This window comes from Fistularia commersonii, chromosome 29 (assembly GCF_037954325.1).
Source record: "Fistularia commersonii isolate RoL2024-O1a breed Wild chromosome 29, RoL_Fcom_v1.0, whole genome shotgun sequence".
NCBI lineage: Eukaryota > Metazoa > Chordata > Actinopteri > Syngnathiformes > Fistulariidae > Fistularia > Fistularia commersonii.
Window position 1 is genome coordinate 5,025,623 of NC_141312.1, and position 19,855 is coordinate 5,045,477.

At 43.3% G+C, this 19,855-nt stretch overlaps 2 protein-coding genes across 5 annotated transcripts in view; both read right to left on the minus strand.

The window, feature by feature from the left end:
• The window catches only part of dclk1a (doublecortin-like kinase 1a), a 51,997-nt gene extending 41,268 nt beyond the window's left edge, over window positions 1–10,729 (minus strand). For 2 of the 4 annotated variants that reach the window (XM_086176777.1, XM_086176774.1), the window contains exons 1-3: window positions 10,599–10,729; window positions 9,793–10,204; window positions 8,340–8,689 (exon numbers count right to left, since the gene is read on the minus strand). In XM_086176777.1, the coding sequence (XP_086032903.1) occupies window positions 8,340–8,689; window positions 9,793–10,153 (711 nt within the window). In that variant the 5' untranslated portion in view covers window positions 10,154–10,204; window positions 10,599–10,729. Of the gene's footprint in view, window positions 1–8,339; window positions 8,690–9,792; window positions 10,275–10,598 lie in introns of those variants that run through there. The other 2 variants (XM_086176776.1, XM_086176775.1) reach the window with 2 other exon arrangements.
• A 3,307-nt stretch (window positions 10,730–14,036) lies between these two features.
• Window positions 14,037–19,766, minus strand: ccdc169 (coiled-coil domain containing 169). The gene is made up of 8 exons (XM_086177146.1): window positions 19,688–19,766; window positions 19,514–19,596; window positions 19,277–19,387; window positions 18,542–18,582; window positions 17,457–17,555; window positions 16,493–16,546; window positions 16,045–16,118; window positions 14,037–14,786 (listed from the first exon to the last, which is right to left on the minus strand). Exons 1-8 carry the CDS (start codon window positions 19,762–19,764, stop codon window positions 14,600–14,602), a joined length of 726 nt encoding a protein of 241 aa, XP_086033272.1. The 5' UTR covers window positions 19,765–19,766; the 3' UTR covers window positions 14,037–14,599.
• Window positions 19,767–19,855: the final 89 nt, after the last annotated feature.

The window sequence follows — 19,855 nt, forward strand, 5'->3', positions numbered from 1 at the left end:
CAAACCTCAAACCAAAAGTCAGTCCGACTCTCCGTTCTGCATCGTACAGTTGAGGCTTGAGTTAAGTTGAGCAAAAATAAGTGCGTTATGAAGTATGTGTGTGTGTGTGTGTGTGTGTGTGTGCGCGTGTTTGTATGTGTGTGTGCACACGCACACACGTGTGTGAGTCAGACTGTGATGAAGTCAGGATGAGATTGAGCTCTGAACAGGCTGCCAACGGTGGGAAGGTCTGCCATTGACCCTAATTTGGCCACAGATCCTCTGACAGCAGTCCGATCTGCTTCACAATCACTCACACGGTCACAAACGCTGTGACCAAAACAGAGAGAAGGAACAAAAAAGAAACAAAAACAACCCATTTCCTGGGAATAACAGCCATTTAATGATGTGATTCCTGCAACAAAAACATTTACCTCAATGGTATTTCCTTCATGTCTGCTGTATCATAGCAAATATTCTCAAAACTAGGTGTTTGATACACACTCACCCACCCACCAACCCCCCCCCCATACACACACACACACACACACACACACACACTGTGCCAAGCTGAGTAGCTGTGACTCAGCAGATCGGCAAGAGCAGATGGACTTCGCATCCCACAATCCTCCTATACGGAATAAAAAGTGACATCATCGACATATTGTTCAAAGCGATGATTTGAGATTAAGAAAGACTGCGTGACCGACGCAAATGAGCGAAATCCCTCTTCTTAACGCTACGCAATGTTTTCGAGGGATAATGCTGCAGTCTCCCGTCTGTGCTGAGCTGGAGACACACCACGGAGGAGAGAGGGAGGAAAACCTGAGAGAGAAAAAAAACAAAAGGAAAAACCAAAACAGAGAAAGGGGTCAAGGGGACAGGGAGGAAGGCAGACACCATATGTCGCAGATTTTGAATTTAGGAGCACATGCAGTGTGTGATAATTAAATGAGGCTTAAATAGCCGTACAAAAAGATGTTGACGGAAAGCCATAGGCGGGCTGAGATGAACAGAGCACGGCAAGCTGAGAGAGTTAAGTTCGGAGGAATCGAGGACAAGCCGAAGGACGAGGGCAAACGTGTCGATGGAGAGGAGAAAAGAAAAAAATTGCATGAAAAGAGGTAAAAGTATGCGAGCGAAAAACAGTCCAGGTAGTGAAAATGAAAAGTTACTGTGAGACAGAGACAAAAGGGGCGCTGCAGAGGGAAACGTAAGAGGGAGATTAAAGGATATTAAAAGCTCTTCAGCCTTGCCAGCAAGAAAAAGAACGGGCCGGCAATGCGGTTGGAGAAGTGAGAGCTGCACTGCAGAGTGAACAATGTGTTCATCCACAGTCTTCTACATTTAACCTCGAAGCGTCCGTGAAAGCCCGGGAGCACATCGCAGCGGCGGGGAGATTAGAAAAATGAAAATAGCTGTTTCGTAAGAATACAGTAATAAAAAAAAAAAAGGACTCTGAAGTAACTTGTGAAATGTTTGTTATGATGAGTAAGCATTTACCCATTTAGGTTTAAAAACTACAAATTAAATGTGTTCTGTTTGTCTCTAATCCAAGTGCTGAATAAATAAATGAATAGATGAATAGATGAATAAAACAAGTGTTTATGTGATGTGCCCCAAACTTGTGGGCTTATTTGCAGTTGTGATTTACCTGGATATAAAAAAAAAAAAAACAGAAAGGGAAATTAGCACAGGGAATATTTGTCTGTGGAATTCAAAAATTTAAATGCGCATTCTGATGAGTCCAGAACTTGCTCACGTACATGTTATGACAGGAGCATTTTCCGTGTTGTTAGATAATGATGTGGAATTATGACGCATCGGGAGTTGGGAAGCAAACACGCGGCAAGAACTAGTTTTCGAACCAAATGAGGGGCACGGCGATGGCGCAGAGCTCCTCTGTCGGGAGAGTTGGACTGTGTGAATCATAACCTCAATAGGCTATTTAATCAGTATCTGCTGACTGATGTAAAATATAAATTTCCTCTCAGCTATATATACTGCTCAAAAAAATAAAGGGAACACTTGAACAACACAATGTAACTCCAAGTCAATCACACTTCTGTGAAATCATAGTGTCCACTCAGGAAGCAACACAGATTCATTTGGACTTGTTTTAAGGACATTACATCAAAGTTGGATCAGCCTGGAGTTTGTTTTGACTCTTTAATTTTGAGTGTGATTCCTAATCCAGACCTCCATGGGTTGATACAATTGATTTCCATTGATCATTTTTGTGTGATTTTGTTGTCGGCACATTCAACGGTGTAAAGACCAAAGTATTTCATAAGAATATTTCATTCATTTAGATCTAGGATGTGTTTTTTAAGTGTTCCCTTTATTTTTTTGAGCAGTGTATATACAAATGTGAAGGATAACGCGCATGAATTATTTTCAAAAATTCTTTCTTTCTGAGACGGGTCCAATGGAGTCCTACCAGCAGGACGAGTCATCCTGACATTACAAGCAACACTCGACAATTGAAAACATGAGCTGGGGGTGTGAGTGGGAGCGGGGGTGGGGCGGTGCAATCAAAAATTCGACCGAGTGGCATTTAAGACCAGATATCTGTATATTTTGTCCCATTTACAGGTAATTTCACAAGCAATCTGTTCCTGCGTGAGCTCATGCTGGATATTAGAAGCACATGACATATATTCCTTATCCCAAATGAATGGATTGACCTTCATATTATGATTTCCAAGCGGTGCACGAAGAGGGCTCATTAATGACATACACAAAAACAGAATGCAACCGAACACGGGGGGTCAGTGGCACCACTTCATGGTCTGGCTGGTAATTGCTTACAGTTAATGGCTAGTGAAGCATAAGCAGCAATCTGCATAAGTCCATTTAAAAGAGTGTGTGTCACTACCCGTGCTTAACTATGCATGAGCCTTGCAAGGCTCTAGGCTAGCAGCTGGGGTCCAACATAATGGTGTGTGTGTCTGCGTGTCTGTGTGTGTAAACAGAGCTTAGATGTATTAATAGGCCAGCCATGTCCGTGTCCTAAGCCACTTATGGGTCGTCTAACTTCTTGATCAGATCAATCCAACAGCGACATCACGCTTTGCGCTACCGTGTAAAATCCCTGCAGATGAGTGTGTTCCCTAGGCAACCGGCAAATCATCACAGGCTCCGTCCCAAGGTGAAGAGTTTACCGAGAAATACGAAGATCCGGTCGACCGAACAGAAAGGAAACAATAAAGTGGTGGGGGTGAAGTCTTTCTTACCCGAGGGCTCGTGTTACAGGCAGAAATATGAGATCCGAAACGATGGCGGTGGAGCGGGCATCTCGCGTGGGGCGTATCGGATTGTCACCGAGACGTTACAGTCAGACATACTGTCTCCGTTCCGCTGTTATCATATTATTTTGCCTGTTCTCCCCAAGGACTACCAGAGATATAATACAGAGAGGCGCCGCCGAACGTATAGATCCAGTCTCAAATGCAAAACTTTGCATTGAATGCAAGTGTTGATGATACAGTCTGTTTAGACCAGGGGCGGGCAATTATTTTGACCGATAGGCCACGTTTCTGATTAAAGTTTTATGCGCGGGCCAACTAGATATCATTTAGATTAAACTAAATGAAAATTGCAAATTTTGTTATTTACATTTTGGGGTATTTTATTTCAACTTCAATGTCATTAATGATCATATAAATGTACCGACATTATTCTGTATGGAATCATCTGTACAAAATTAAACAAAAGGAAAAAATAAGGAGTTTCTAAATTCAATATCGATTGAAAATACTTATTAAAATATTCAAAGACAATGGTTTTGGGAGCCGGATAAAAACGTAAAACGGGACGGATGTGCCCCACGGGCCGTAAAATGCCCAGGTCTGTTTTAGACTGAAAACCTAGTCAATTAGCCAAACTAATATAGAATCTACTGCAAACCAAGCAATTAAATGAACTGCTGTATAACAAAAAAAGTCACAATCCTTTGTCTACAATCCGGTCCTCCCAACAGCAGCCACAGGGGGCCAAAATGTCGTTCTGAGGGCAGGCCGTCCACACCATTGTTAAAGCCAAAGCATGCCAGAGACAATTCATTCAAACAAGTAGTTTCAAGTCTTTGAGATTCATTCGCATTTAAACAAAGCACTCATTTGTGTAGCGGTCAATAGTGAATATTATACATATTATATTATCTTGTGTGGTTGTGATGTTGAATGCATTGCTGTGTTTTGTCGCGTCGCTTCTTCTTGTGATGTCGCAAATGGAGCTGCTATGATGCAACACCAATGTCAAACATGTCTGACGGCGCTGCCAGTCAACAAGTCAATTGCTCACTCATTTGCCCGACATACAGTCGCACCTACTAATTCTATCCATATATAGTTTCAATACTTTCATCGCCGCTTATCACGGTGCTCTTACGATTGGATTGGACAAATGAGAAAAAAATGAACACATTGTCATTTAAATGCTACAGCCTTTGAATTATTGGCGAAAGAGTGCAGGAAATTCAGATGTAGATGTACATCCTGGCCTACTGTCTCTGGCCTCATTACAAGGGTTAATGAAGGCAAAGAGCTGAGCTCCTGTTTCCCAGATGCCCTCTCTCTGGGCTCTGCTGGGAAATCGACGTCACCGGGAGCCGGGTACAGAAACCCACTTCAGGGAGAGGCTCAGCCACAGACACAACTCAGCTAAAAACACCCATACTGGAAACCGGAAAGCAGACATGCAAAGAGCAACGTGCACAGAGTCACAGCTGCAACTCCACTCCACCTTTTCAGTAACCTTACCTCAGAGAGAAACTCCAGTAATTATAGTTCGCGCACTCTTCACGTTCCTCATGTAACTGGCATCCAATCATCATTAGCGAATACTTTCTTAATTGGATTTCCAATCCGCCATATGTATATTTCCTCATATTTTATTCCGATACAGCCCATGTAGACATTCTTTTCTCAATCATTTTCAATTTTGCAAATGTATAATTTGTAACGTTATTTAGAGCGTAAATAACTATAAACTGGTTAAAATGAGTTACCATATTATTTGCATCTCGAGAAATAAATCCAGGCTTTGTCCTTAGGCTTTAAATATATCCCCTATGACCCAAAGAGCCCCAATATCACTATAATAGTCTAGTTAAAATGGATTAAACACATTTCAAGACGGACTTAGATTTACTGCTTATCCCCGCATTTCTGGGATCTTTGGCCTGAGAGGCGGGAGGTCATTTGGGTTTGGTGCAAGTGTTCCTGTCAACCACAAGGACGCTCCTCCTTCCTCTTGTCCTCTAAATTCCATGACCAGAAACCATGTTCACAAACACATTTACACACATAAATGGCAGGGGTGACTTGGTTCTGCACTCAACGCCGCCAAATTGGCAGAGAGTGTGTTGCCATGCCTGGAGGTCCAATCAATAGTGTCTAAAAATAGCATAACCATAATAGTCTTACACCCAATAGGAAAGAACTGGGCGAGAGCAGCATTTATTGTGTAATCTCCAAGATAACCGTAACCAGTGGCAACCACTGAGTTAGATAGCATTGTGCAAAAGCGTTACAGTAATCCTTAACAGGAGGTTTCTCAAGGAAAACCTGATCGCGGGATTTTATTGGCCGGCGCTGATCTCGAACAGCAGGTCAGATCAGGAAACCACGCCGGTTTAACAGTGGATCATTAAATGAGCTGCTGGGGCTTCAGACGCACAGATGACACACCCATGCCAGCCCATGGACTTTTAACCTTCAAAACTGGATGAAAGAACAGACCCTCCAAAATAATGAATAAAAATGAAAATTAATGCAAAAAATCCTCTTAAACTATCAATCATGTTTACTACCAGCAACACCAGGAAGAGAGCGAGGGCTCGGTGGTTTTGTTTGTCAAATCTCTCTATGTTCTATTAGGGAAAAACAGCAAAACTACTCATCGCGGTCCACATAAAAGCTTGTTAGTAAATGCAGTTTCTTTCCCCAGAAACAGCCCCTCTGAAGGAGGATTCCCATTTCCGAGACGGATATGTTTGGGACTTGTGCCGCGCTTCCCCGGGAGCCGAGGTGAGACATGTCCTTGTCCGAGTTTGCGATGTTTTGCAAAACATTCGCTCCTAATTCTATTTTCTGCAATTTAATGATCCCCAGAGGGAAATGAGGAGAGAAAGAATTAGAATAATCTCATTGTGTCAATTGACTTAATGATCCCGGCACCGTTTGCTATATTTTGTTTGTTTAAGCAGTCGTCTCTGCAGCATCTCTCTTTCAACGGCTGAGAATCCTTTGAATTTGCAAACATTCCCAGCAGTGGAATGCGGGTCTATTATTGCCTTTCCACACACAACTTGTCATGGTCATATAATAGTTTTTTTCGCTTATATAATAGTAATGAAAAATAAAAAAAAGAATTTAAAAAGCAGCGCGATGATGATTCTTACACAATTTGAAATCCCCAAACAGCTGTGTTGCATCTTTGCGATGCCCAATTGGACCGCAGATCCATTTAGAGTAAAAAGTTTTATGAAGCAAACCTTTTACTGGCACATGCGCTGCATTAAATTGCCGTGCCCGGCAGCGCTGGGATATTAAGTGGTTCCAACTTTATATCCATTTCTGTCTCATTAATTTCATTATGTGATGAAAGCGTGAGTTGCAACTTGTATCGATGTGTGTTTTGAAATTGCCAGAATGTCTTTTTGATGGCTTTTGATGGAGGCGGACTGGGATTGAAAGGTAAAATTACAGTGATGGAACTATTTTCTCACTTTTGGAGAGTGAAGCGAATGGCCATTTCCCACCAGGCTTGCATGTCCTTTTTAACAACTGAGTGAATTTCATTAAATCTGCCACCAGATCAATGCAGACGGTGACCTGTTTATTTGACCTAGATTGATTTGTTTCAAGCCACACTGTATAAAAACACAGAAAAACAATGTATGATGGCATTACCACGCAGTCAAAAAGCAACAATGGGACGATAACCGGCTGACTTACAATTTCTAACGTCCCATTTGGTCAGTACATCCTGGCCTCGGGCCTGGAGCCAGACCCAAATGGAAGATCTAAGAAAATGTCAAGGCGGCCGTGACATTCAACTGTCTTACACTAATTGTGTTACTCCGGCGGAGCCGGCGGTGTAAAAGTGTGTCTTTTCCCCCTCCGTATGACAACTTGGGAGCGACAATGTGACCTGAAGAGAGGTGAAGGGGGCGGAAGGGGGACGGTCGAGCAAGGAGAAGGAGAGAACGGAGGAGAGAAAGCTCAAGGATGCCACGAGCGCAACCAGCATCTGAAAGATTTCTGCGGATATTTAGTTAAATGGAACGCATGCACGACAGTATGCGTAATACCTACTATAGATGTGTGGATATAGAGCCGGGTTTTTTATAGATTCTCCACAGCTGAGAGAAGGAGCTGGATAGGTGGGCGGACTATCAAGGGGGCTCTGATTCAATTCTATTTCTGCGTTCGGAGGCAGGGCACTGGCAGGCATCACCACGGCGTGGGTGACAACCCAGACTCCATTCACAAATTCCTCTCGTCTTTACCTTCCGTCGACCTCTCTAACTCTTTGTCGCCCCGTTCTCTTCGCGGTGGCAAAGATGGAGGGGGGGGGGGGGGGGCGTGAAATGTTCACCATTCATTAAAAGGAAGAGAAACGAGAGTGGCGTCATTAAATATTCAGGCGTCCTGGTCTCGCGTTTGGCTCGGAGAATCTTTCCCTTCTCCTTCGACTAGGAGCGGCACAGACTTCAAATCCACAAGTCTGCGAAAAACAAACCCCACGACTATATGTATCCACTCATTATACCGCTTTCAAGAAAGTTGAGTGGCATGTTTTTTGGTTATTGTGCTTTTCGCACATGCATTAATCATCTGCGTCATTGGTGCAGTTTTTGGTGCTTCCCCCCCTCACAGCAAGATCATCCCTGGCTTGATTCAAAAAGGGAGTATTCATGCTTTCTTTGTGTCTGCGTGGGTTTCCAGCGGATTCTCTAACTTCCTCCCACAGTCCAAAAACATGCAGGAGGATCACTTGAGACCCAAAATTGCCCAGATGTGTGATTGAGGAGGCGAATGTTTGCATGTTTCTATGTGTTGCTCTGTGATCAACTGGCAGCCGCCTCTCGCCCAATGACAGCCGCGAGAGGCTCCAGTGCAAGATAAACAGTACGGATGATGAATGAACGAATGCCTGAAACGCCTGAAACGCAACCTAAAATAATCCACAAATCTTCCATGAGTGAGAAAGAAGTAAAAAAAAAATCTTCAAGATATAACCCAGTGGGGGACAAGTGGCCTGATTATGCCCATGAAAATATCAGAAAAGTTTCATTTAAAGATGCTTCGGTGGAAGATAACAGCTCTTTAACCAATGAAAAGTCTTCTCACCAGTTTGCCCTCCAGCGTGTAGATCTTCTTCACCACCCCGGAGTCGAGCTTGATGGCGTCGGTGATGTCGGTCAGGACTTGCTCGTAGGAATGGGCCGTCTTCTTGTTGAGCAGGATCCTCACCGCCTTGCGCGGCTTCACCCCGCTCCGCACCACCGTCACCAGCTTCGGACGTATGAACTCCTTGTTCTCGCGGCTCTCCGGATTCCCGGCTTTGGCGCTGGCCAGTGAGGGAGGCCCGCGCGAAGACGCCGCCGATGCCTTGACGTTCACCGACCAGTTGGGATTCACGTTTTTCGTGTAATCCACCTTTTTGTAAGCTTCAATGGAGCTGCACACGTAGCTGTCACCTGTGGGAAGACAACAACAACGACGGAGTCAACATCAAGACATGGATAACTGTTTCCCGCTTCCATGGGCAAAATAATGAAATAAAATGTTGCGACAGGAGAAATAACGTTTTTTTTCATCATGCTGAGGGATGGTATCCATGTTTGAAAAACAATATCGCACAAACTTCCTGCTTCTCTCCAGTGTCACTCGTGAGCTTACAAATGGTTTTGTCACACAAATATTTATTCATTCATTCAGAATTTGGCAGACAGATTCGTAGAAAGTCAGTCGGAGCACATGCACCTGTGACTTGTCTCCCAAAGCAAAGTTGCATTTCAATTTGGCTTATTTGTCGATCATAAAGAAGCTGTTCGTTGACCTTTAGGAGTAAAACTATGCTGATTTTACCTTTTCAGGGTAAAGCATTTCTAATTTCACACATATTTCACATGGATCTTAATACTATTAAATGGACAAAGGAAAAGAGATTTGAAAATAACCAAGATAAAAGGTTTTTAAGGTACTAATTTATTCATGTCAGAGCAACACACTATTTCAATATTTCAATATATGTATATATATATATTTATGCGTATCCCTTTGTAAGTTTCACATTTCACAATGATCAAATATGTGATTTTGCGAGTTGGGTTTACTAACATGAGCTTAATGAATGTGCGTATGTGTGTGTGTGTGTGTGTGTGTGTGTGTGTGTGTGTGTGTGTGTGTGTCAAAGAGAGAGGGACAGAGAGAGAGAGAGAGAGAGAGAGAGAGAGAGAGAGGCATCTTTAAAGTAAGAAAAACTGCAATAGAAAACTCTAAATTCAAATTAAATAGCTACAGATATGATTTAAGTTTAAAAGGGTCACAACGCATAGAAGGTCTCATATGAAAACCCTGTCACTTTCCTTTTTTGTCCTCGTGCACCAATATTGTTTACTGCAATGTAACAATAACAATATAATATTTTACGTAATTGGGCAAAAACAAAACAAAACAAGCCTGCAATAGAAATTCATGTAAATGTGTAAAGGGTGAGAGAGAGCGTCTTTTACTACAATTAAAAAAAAAAAAAAAGAAAGAAAAAAAAAGCCATCATCAGGGCTAATGCTTTGTTTACCTTCCACCAGCTGCTCGATGCTGGTGATCCTCCTGGAGCCGTCCAGGGTGTAGATGGTTCGGACGCCCTGCGGCAGGTTGACATTGTCGGACAGGGAGCGCGTCAGGTCGGCCAGCAGAGCGTCGAAGGTCCGGAAGCGGTCGGCGGAGATGGCGTACACGATCCCGTTGAAGTAGCGGTCGCCGTTGCGGTAGAAGCGCACCTTCTTGGCTCTTTTTTCGGCGCTCAGGGTCTTCAGGGTGCGGGTCCGGAACAGGCTGCAGTGGGCGCTGTGCGTGGGGCTCTGCAGCCCGTTCACCCTGGAGCCGGAGCGGCCGTTTCTCTGACCCTTGTCCCGCTCGTCGAAGTGCTCCATCTCCATGTCGCTGCGTGGACGCTGCGTGGACACTGCGTGGACGCGCCGGTTTTCTGTCTGCGAGGCGACACGCAGAATAGACGGATGGATGAATGAAAAAGGGCTGGAGAGGAAAAGTGAAAAGTTTTTTTTTTTTTCCACGCAGTGGGTGAAGCCGTCCGGTGCTGCTTCTGGAAATAAGCCCTTAAGGACAGCTTAAGTTCCCTAAGCCGCGCAGCGCACGGCGTGCGTCTCCAACCCACGCACTGATCGATCGATACATCGATTAATGGCTATCGTTTTTTTTTCTCCCTCATTGGCCCGATTGAAAAAAAAGAGGATACGATTAAAAACGGGAGAAAATAAAAAAAATAAATAAACAAAAACTTTCCACCTAGAGATAGGGGGCGTTAAGACGGTAATCACGTGACCGCGGGTAGACTTTGCGTGGGGGGTGGGGTTCTCGTCTCACCTCCGCGGGCGATCAGCGCCTCCGTGACGGTCACCTCCGCGTCGGGAAGCCGCCGAAGAGCCGTGCGATCCGGTCCCGGCAGCAGCAGCGGGTCCCCCTCCCCGCCCACCGCCGCGCCGCTCGGCCCCCTTTGTTGTTGGGTCGGTGCGCTTCCACCACCTGACACCAGTGTGTGTGTGTGTGTGTGTGTGTGTTTGTGTGTGTGTGTGTGTGGCCGATGTTGAAGCGTGTGTGGGAGTGTGAAGGAAGCGCAGGGAAAGCTGGAAACGAACTGAGAAGCAGCTGCTTCCCCTCCCATTCTCCTCCTCCTCCTCCTCCTATTCCACGTCACTTGGTCGTGATTTCCCCCCGGCGGACCCCAGCCGTCATTAGGATGCTGCGCCGCACCTCTGGCCCTCGGGGGCCCCCGGGGAGCTCCGTCCCACCTTTGTTTGTTACGTTCCCATCTTTTCTCTAAAAGCCACTATCTTCGCTTGCGGTCCAGTTTACTGTCAAATGTACTTTTCTTTCATGCATGAACCCGTTCAAAACGGAAAGAAACACAATTTCAATGTTTTTCAGCTTCTCAAAGCCACACAACGTTTTGCTGGCCGGATGGATGGATGGATGGATGGATGGATGGATGGATGGATGGATGGATGGATGGATGGATGGGTGGGTGGGTGGGTGGGTGGGTGGGTAGGTAGGTAGGTAGGTAGATAGATAGATAGATAGATAGATAGATAGATAGATAGATAGATAGATAGATAGATAGATAGATAGATAGATTTCATTCACAGCAGTTGATTCCAACCAGCAGTTATACGAATTCCCACATTATAAAGGGGGTGGCATAACCTATGACAAACAGAGATATCAACACACACACACACACACACACACACACACACACACAATGAAAATTATATTTATAGAATAGTGAATATGAGATCTAAACAAATTATGGACATTTGAAGGTGTTTTTTTAATCCATTTGCATTTTATGAATAGTTTATTACTTATATTATTATAATGAATAAAAAAAATGTATCATTATTATTAAAAACTGTAGCCTACTAATCTCTATTGAGACCGTTTTCAGTTTTGTTCTGTGAACCATTTAAAATGACTTTACATTTGAGGTTTAGCCTGTTAATTACAATACTATTAGAAGCACATGGCTCATAAGGATGATATTAACCTTTATGTCATGAAGTTTGCTGCTGTCTCAGTGTAGGGGTAAGTGTTTGGTTTGTTTTCCAATGATTACACAATTTCCACCCACAGGTGGATGCAGGTTTTCATATTTGCTAGAATTAGAGAACATTAATACAGTAATAATAACATGAGCACTTTTCGTGGAACTGCTACTGAACACGTCGGTTTGATTATCATTAACTGTCATTCATTTTTACTGTATGATAATATGTAAACGAAAGTGTTGACTGTCACAGTTCAGTTATGTAAAACCCCAAATGATCTTCCATAACATGACATTTTATATAATAGATAACCTGGAGGTAGCTGGGGCATTCCAACCATGAAGTGTGTCTCATGGAGGGGAGGAAAATATGGCACGATAAGCATGAGTTTCCCAAATCCCTCTTTAAAGACTCAGCAGGGATTAAAGGTATAAATGATTTTGGCATAATAACAAGAGGGCTCCAAGAAGAAGAACGTGAGAGGGGAGTCCTCTTCCTCCTTATCTTAAGCCTGTTTCTTCCCATGAGCTCTCTTGTACGAGATGGCTTGAAATGAACTCTCTGCAACGGCGGCAATAAAGACGACTGACCTATATCTCGGCCCCAGGAGGACACCCAATACACTCTCATATCACTTCCCGATGAACCGAGTGTGTGTGCGTGTGTATTTGTGTGCACGCCGGCAATTATCCGTGCCGGTGATGATGAAACTTATTTTAACCATTTTCATCGTGAACAGCTTTTGATTTAGGGACTCTAAGCTCTGAATGTATTCATGACCTTGAGATGGAAATATTTTCCGAGCCTGACGGTTTTATCCACCTCGCACCAGTCATTTTTAATTTTGGAAATACCAAATTTGCATTTCATATCAAAGTGTCTCATAGTGACGGAGAGATAATTCCCCCCCCTCATGCGGAGGTTGCTATTTTGGGAGGGTGAACACAGGGACCCGTTGTGCGTCACAAACTGAGGGTTGGTGTGTTGCTCCCGTCTAAATTAATCCTGGGGAAACAGGGCAGATGTTGCATCTTTCCACGAGAACGAGGAAGATGGAGGACGGCGGCAGGTCAAGGATTTAAAGAAGGGCCACGGTCTCATTTCCAATTTTGGAGTCTTAGACTCTGCACCCTACATCCACGTGTATTCACATAGGAAAGAAACACGCTATTACTGTGAATAGATGTATTTGCAATGTTCTACAGGTGAAGCATGATTGATTTGTGAAAATACATGTGTACAACACTGACTGAATGAACCTTAATCTCTCAAAGTAGTCAAGCGTACACCCAACTACAATTCTTTGATCCTCGCCTGTAACAGCACTGCAGCAGATGCATTACAGACCAGATTTAGATGGTCTGGAAATGGTGCACCCCTAAAAGTAATAATATGGCTGAAATGGCCTGTAGAGGTAATGGGTCTGCTGATGCATGACTGAGCAATTTCCTGGAATCCAATTGGCTTCTGTATGGAGAGATGAAAAGCTTAGTTATTTATGTCTTAGGCAATCAAACTCAACTAGAGAGCATATTTCATTTCATTCCATGTGATGTGCAGAGGAAATTGCAAGGGTGTTGGTCAGTCAGGGCAAGAGTTAACTATGCTAGGCCAATTGAATGGCAGGGATTTACTTTGCAGAGGTCATGACTGCCACGTGTGTATGTGTGTGCATGTAACTAACATGAGTTGTCAATTAAGTCCATCAGTTTGAAAGATAGAATAAGATATATATTTATGTGTGTGTGTGTGTGTGTTCTCCAATCTCAATCAGCCAAAACAGCATGACATCCTGCCTATTAATATATGGGCCTCTCCTTTGTCATCAGATCAGCCCTGATAGGGAGGGGGAGCTGGTTTCAGCTGTGGCATCTGGTACAGGCCCCCTTTAGCCATTTTAACTGTGAAGTGGGGCCTCCAATGATTGGATGATAGTCAAGCACATCCCAAAGGACTTGGATCAATATGTATTGATGGGAGCAAAGTGTATTTTTCACTCAGAGTTGGCTAAATTCGACACCAGATGCTAATCCATGGGTAAAAGTTCCCTGTAAAATAATGAAAACATATTCTGACAGCTTGAAAAAAAAGGAAGGGACCATTTAACAAAATGTGATATTTATCAATATATAGTCCTGCTCTAATGTCAGTGAGCTTGCAGTCCAAAGCCATAAGCGAAAACACATTCTGGTCTACGCTTTAAGACCATAATTTCTCTTTAATTAGAGGTTTTATTCCAGTATTTTTAAGACTGATAAGATCTGGACCCCGCCTCCACACCAAAAACAGCCTTTTGAAATCCTTGTATCCACCGCGGCATCTCGCGGTGCACAGATTTCTTACATCAACAATCATAAAGGCGGTCAGTAGGTGGGATTGAGGAGGCCGGTTGCTCAGAGAATTATCTACATGCGGAGAGAGCGGCGCAGCCGTTCATGTAATGCGAGTCGTAGGAGGCGCTTTAAAAGAAAATTACTGTGATGCTAGAAATGTCAGACTCAGCAGGCTTTGAAACAAGTTGACGGCAGTGAAAACCTGCAATATTCCTCCCTCATAAACTTCTTTTAAAAGTACTCTGCTTGTTGAAAGAAATAAACAAGGAATAAAATAATCATCCAGGGCCTCTGGAAGTGTGACATCTCTGTATTGCGACACGGAATCTGTCAATAATGGTAAACTGAAGAAACAGCTTGGCACCTCATTATTTCTGTGAAAACACCAGAGGACATGCTGCGCTCTGGCAATGGAAATATAAATTAATCCTCATTTTCAAAGGACGGAATAAAAGAAATGGAAGGTCCAGTAATTACCACATTTGCTTTAGGAGTTATGTTTTAGGGAATAGTTTAGAGTGGGCAACCTGCTTCCATCCTGAGGTTTCTTCTCTCTTCTCTCTGCTACAACGCCGCTGCCACCATCTCCTCCTTTCCCACACACTCCTCCTCCCTCCTGTCTCTCTTTTCCTTTCTTGGAATCCGCCTCTGATTTCCTGCTGGTCTGCCTCCCTCTATATAACATAGATGAAAGGACAGTATATGATTATGACATAAGGAATATCGGGACAATTTATTTTGAAGTGCACAGATTGAAGTAAGCGTCTAATACCAGCTCAAGCGCTGGCCAAAGCAGGCGCCTATAACTAGCTGTGGCATTAAAAAAAAAGGCTATTTTCAAACCTTAAAAAATAGTAGGTAAAAATACCTATTACACCCTAAAATATAATATAACAGCAAAAACATAGGTGAAGTATCCAGATTATTCTACCAGGGTTGGGCTCGTGGCGGCACGCATGTGCCAGAGCTTTGTGCCTGACTGGTTGCCGGGTCATTCATCAATTTCCCCCCGGTCTTCCCCAATTCCCCTCTGGTAAACCCGTGCGTACTGCCAGGCCTCCACCTTCCACATCCATGTATGCTAGTGCCGTTCACCTAGCCGCCCGTGACCTGACCAGTCTTCCTGTTCCTGCCCACCGTTCCTGTTTCTGCCCAGCGTTCCGGATTCAGACCAGCGTTCCTCTTTCTCACCGGATTTCCTCCCTCGTCGGTGTACGCTAGCGCCTCTTGCCTGGCCGCCCGTGACCCAACTGGGCTTTCTTCCTTGGTGTACGCTAGCACCGCCCGCCCCCGACCGGGTCTCTCCCCCTCATCGATGTGTGCAAGAGCCCTCCGCTTAGTCGCCCGTCCCCGACTGGGTCCCTCCCTCATCGGTGTATGCTAACGCCTTCCTAGTTGCCTGTTCCTGCCCTGCATCCCTCTACCCAGTCATGTGAACGTGTTCATTGGTCAAAGTAAACTTGCCGTTTCGAACCCAGTCTGTCTTGGTGCAGAATCTTGTATCTGCGTGTGGATCCTACCTTTCAAAATCCAAACCATTCACAACACTCTGACAGCATGACTTCCATTGGCTCACGATATACTATTTGGCACAGTGTCTAGAAATGTATTTAGAATTTAAAACCGCAGGACAATATATGCTGTCACCTACCCTATTAAATATTTTGAGGAATTTAGCTATAATTACTATATGAATTCTTAAGATATGGTAAAACATATTCTTACATCCAAATAAGTGTTTAGAATTTGACTGTAAACCTAAACATAGACCAAATTCCAATCAGCTTTTGTTTTGCGCAGTAAGATATGTAGAAATATGTAGAAATACGGAGCTTCTACTGCTCGCAGCATTTTACGCCAACACTAACCAAGCCGTCGCTTATGTGACAAACTTAACTCGAGAATAATCTGCAGGCACCAAGTGTCACTGACCTCTGCTTGCTGTCCAGCGCCCTCGGCGCCTGGGTGGAGTGACGTTGTCTCTGGACGTCAAGCGTTGAGGGAAGCTGTGACAGTAGACAATTTGAGCAATTACTGAAAAAGGGGGAAAAAAAGCCATGGTTTCGTTGCACGTGGTTCCGCCTTGCAGGAAACAATGATGCAAAACAAGAAAAGTCCTTGATTCAGTTTTTTTTTGTTGGCGTCACCTATTGTATATTAAAACTGAACATCTCCAGAGAATGACTGAGAAATGTGGCTGTGCTGAAGAGAGAGGAAATGGGGAGCAAACTATTCGTCTCTCACCACAGCATTGTTCTTTACCAACACTTCACCACAGAAGTAATTCCTCTTGACAAAGTTTAATGCAAATGAGGTGATATAGGTTCAAAAGCCGCTCTCGGGATTTGAGCGATTTGCGTTGACTTGGGTTTACGCTTACCTTCGCAATTTCTGCAAGGTATGCTCGCCGCTCATCATTGGCTTTATGAAATGCCTGATATTTGAAAGAAAAAAAAACATCAATTCAGATATTTACTCTCAAATAGTCTGTCAGAGCCCAACTGCTCACACTTGCTGTGTATTTGTTGCACGTGTATGTGTATTGGGACATATATCAATCGCGAGCAACGGATTACACAAAGGATTACTGACTGACTGCACATGGTATTTAGAAAGCCTTTTATGGGACAAATATCTCTGCTGAGCAGAATTAAAAAAAAAAAAAGACAAAAACTGAGGTGCCAAACTAATGAAGAACATGTCTGTATGTGCCTACCTTTTTCATGTTGGCTAACCTGAAAACTTTGCAGAGATATTTTATATGACTGCAGTCAGTTTCTTGTATTCAGATGTCACCGCCTGATGATATGTAGATTGTGATGTCAGCATGTCTCTGCCAAGGATCTGCATTAGAATACTGCTTTTATGGTATTGACTGACCCAAATGTCGATCTCTGAAAAGCACAGTGTTTCTTTCTTTTGTTAGATTATGCAAGAATATGAGGTGAAGAACTTTGCTTGACATTATTAATTTGGTTGACAATTATATAACTTAGGTGTCAGTGAGGAGGTAATACAACCATGTGTATTGACACATTTTGCATAATACCGATAATTTCTATTCTTTCACAAATAATACTGATGTGTTGTAAAGAGGATGAAAAACAGCTTATTATGACTATCTGAAATTTTCATTCCCAAGCATCCATATCTGCTCAACATCTGCTAAGCTCTAAGACAGATTTTTTTGAATGCTTTGTTTCTAATATATTATTCATAACCAAGACAACAACTTCCCTGAAAAACCAAGAGCTTGATGAGGCACACTGTTCCTCGTTAATACCAAACACCGACCCCCTCTAACTATGCGATGTCTTCAGTGGTGTGAAGGCTGATCCTCTCACCTTTCCCTCCTGTTCAATTTTGAGGCAGCAGTCCATCAGCTGACTCTGTAGGTCTGACTTCTCATCAGTCAAGAGCTTCAGGCGCTGGTGCAGTGAATCCTGAGACAGACAACAGTGTACAACGGTTTCACTGCTGATGTCTCGATGTACATCAGCGTGGGGCCAGATTGGAGTTCAACTCATGAGTGAAGTAGCACAAAAACACCACACGATTTCCATACAAACAACTCGCATATGAGATATTTGAAAACTAAAACTGGGTTATGAAACAGATCTGTGTTTATTGCGATATTCTAAAATAAGCAGCCCTTGCCAGTTTTAATGAAGGACACAGTGGGCGGTGGGCTTTCTCGATGCGGCATTAAAAATACATCAATAGCAGTGTACACTCAGTGTGTCTGAGTGTGTTATTGACAAGGTTTCGTCGGGTAGTGCACTCTACATTTCAATCATCTGTCAAATGAATTCATCAATTGCACAGCAGTGTTCTCCACAGTAGTGCCAGAAGTGTTATCCATGCAAAATGCTACACTAGAAATGTTCAAGCGTGATATTAAGCAGGGGGCAATATTGTTCTGAGAGGTTTTACGGAACACTAACAACTCCACACGTAATCATGGCTCTAGAAATAATCAGGTTTTCTTTCCCACTGGCCCAATCACAAAGGCACTCCTTTGATAAACTAATGAGCATCTGGTGGTTCAGGCACCAAATCATACACTGTTCAACGGGATTATGCGACTCCTCAGCGTGCACACCACTGTATGCACACATGTGTGTGTTTGTATCTCTTAGAGCATTGTAATTGTCGTGCATTACTCTACCGCCGTTTGTAAATCCTGTGATTAAACAGTTTATTCAGCTTGTATCAATGAGAGGACAGCAACCAGCTGCTAGCACAATCCTCTCTGACCTGCCCGCTTTGTTTGTCGTGTCTGTGTCTCTGGCTCCCTCTGCTGGTGTGTATTTGATTAAACGTGGGTCATCCGTTCATTAAGCAGCACATGAAAATTAGAGTAAATTAATTTTAAAAAAAGTGCGAAAAACATAAACAGGAAAAGGGAAATTATGGACTTTGCACTCACTACTGACATGTCATCGTAAGATCTGATAGAGGCCAATCGATCTGTGGAGAAAAACAACACTGAGGAGTCAGTGACTGGGTGAGTTATGCATAGATTACTAATAAAGATAATGATATGATGTTACTATATCTATATATTGTAAGGGCTCAGGAAACAAATCCAGCACCAGATAAGTCAAAGGGCTTTTAAACATATAGTTCAATTTTCTTATTCACATATTCATAATTATTCAATTATTTGCAGCTTGAGGAGTTTTTGGTAATTTCTTGATCACTTCATAAAAACTAATTAAATTACTGTTACTTAAAGATGCACAAATTGCCAAATTACTCATAGCAATTTTTTTTCTTTCTGAAAAAAAAAACATGTTGATTTACTGTGGAGGGGGAGGTGATTAGCAAATCAAATTGCACTCATTTGTTGAGTCATTAACTTGGGTTATTAGTCTGTGTTGTTACATTTGTTGGGGATGATTGCTTAGAAAACATCATTCCATACATCAAAAATGAATTACAATAGTTTTAGTCATGATTTATGCAGACATTCTTGAAAAATGCACAAGCCCACTCGTCATTGTTTGTTTTACTTTCCCTGCGTCATTTCAACACCTGCCCTTTAGAGAGCAATATTTTTTCCAGCTGCAACTGAAGATCTTTAGCTATTATCATAGACTTATGGCAATAGAATATAGTCAAAGCACCTGTGTAAAACTCTTGACAGTGCTTGTGGACTCACCCATAGGCTTTCCGCGCAGATCCTCCAGCCTCTGGTGGACGACCGAGATCTGTCTCTCCAGTTGCTCTCTCAATTCCACCTGCGTCTCATATCTTGTCTTCCATTCATTTTCTGGCCACACAGGAGGACAACACATTAGACACATATTCAATGCTGAGTGAATGGGACCGGGTCGAATCCGGCTGATGGTGAATATATTTTTTAAAAGAGCATTGACAAAATCTAAAGTTTGCTCACCTTCACCATCGACACCATGCAGTCTTTCCTGGAGCTCACCCAGGCTGCCCTGCAGGTCAGACACAAAGGCTTCCAGCAGTCCCCTGTCATCACAAGCCAGAATCACAAAATGAAATTTAAAAAAAATCGGCGGATAAATTTGATTGTGTGTTTATAGTTTTAAACATAACTTACTTAACTTCCCTCTCCTGCTCAAATTCGGCCTGCAGCCGCGCGAGGTTGTGTTTACTGCGGTCGCCGTTTCCCTCCATGTTTGAGAGGCGAAAGAAAAAAAAAACTCGGGTCAACTCATGTCGCGTTTTGTTACCTTGGTTTCCGCGGTGACGGCCATTTCCGGTCAGC

Excerpts from the sequence above, each read along its gene's own strand:
- ccdc169 (XM_086177146.1), bottom strand. The coding sequence starts at position 19,764 with ATGGAGGGAAACGGCGACCGCAGTAAACACAACCTCGCGCGGCTGCAG. Across the intron at positions 18,583-19,276 it reads TCTGCGCGGAAAGCCTATGG|ATCGATTGGCCTCTATCAGA; the intron begins GTGAGTCCACAA and ends TTTTCTCCACAG. Across the intron at positions 17,556-18,541 it reads CTTACGATGACATGTCAGTA|GATTCACTGCACCAGCGCCT; the intron begins GTGAGTGCAAAG and ends TGTCTGTCTCAG.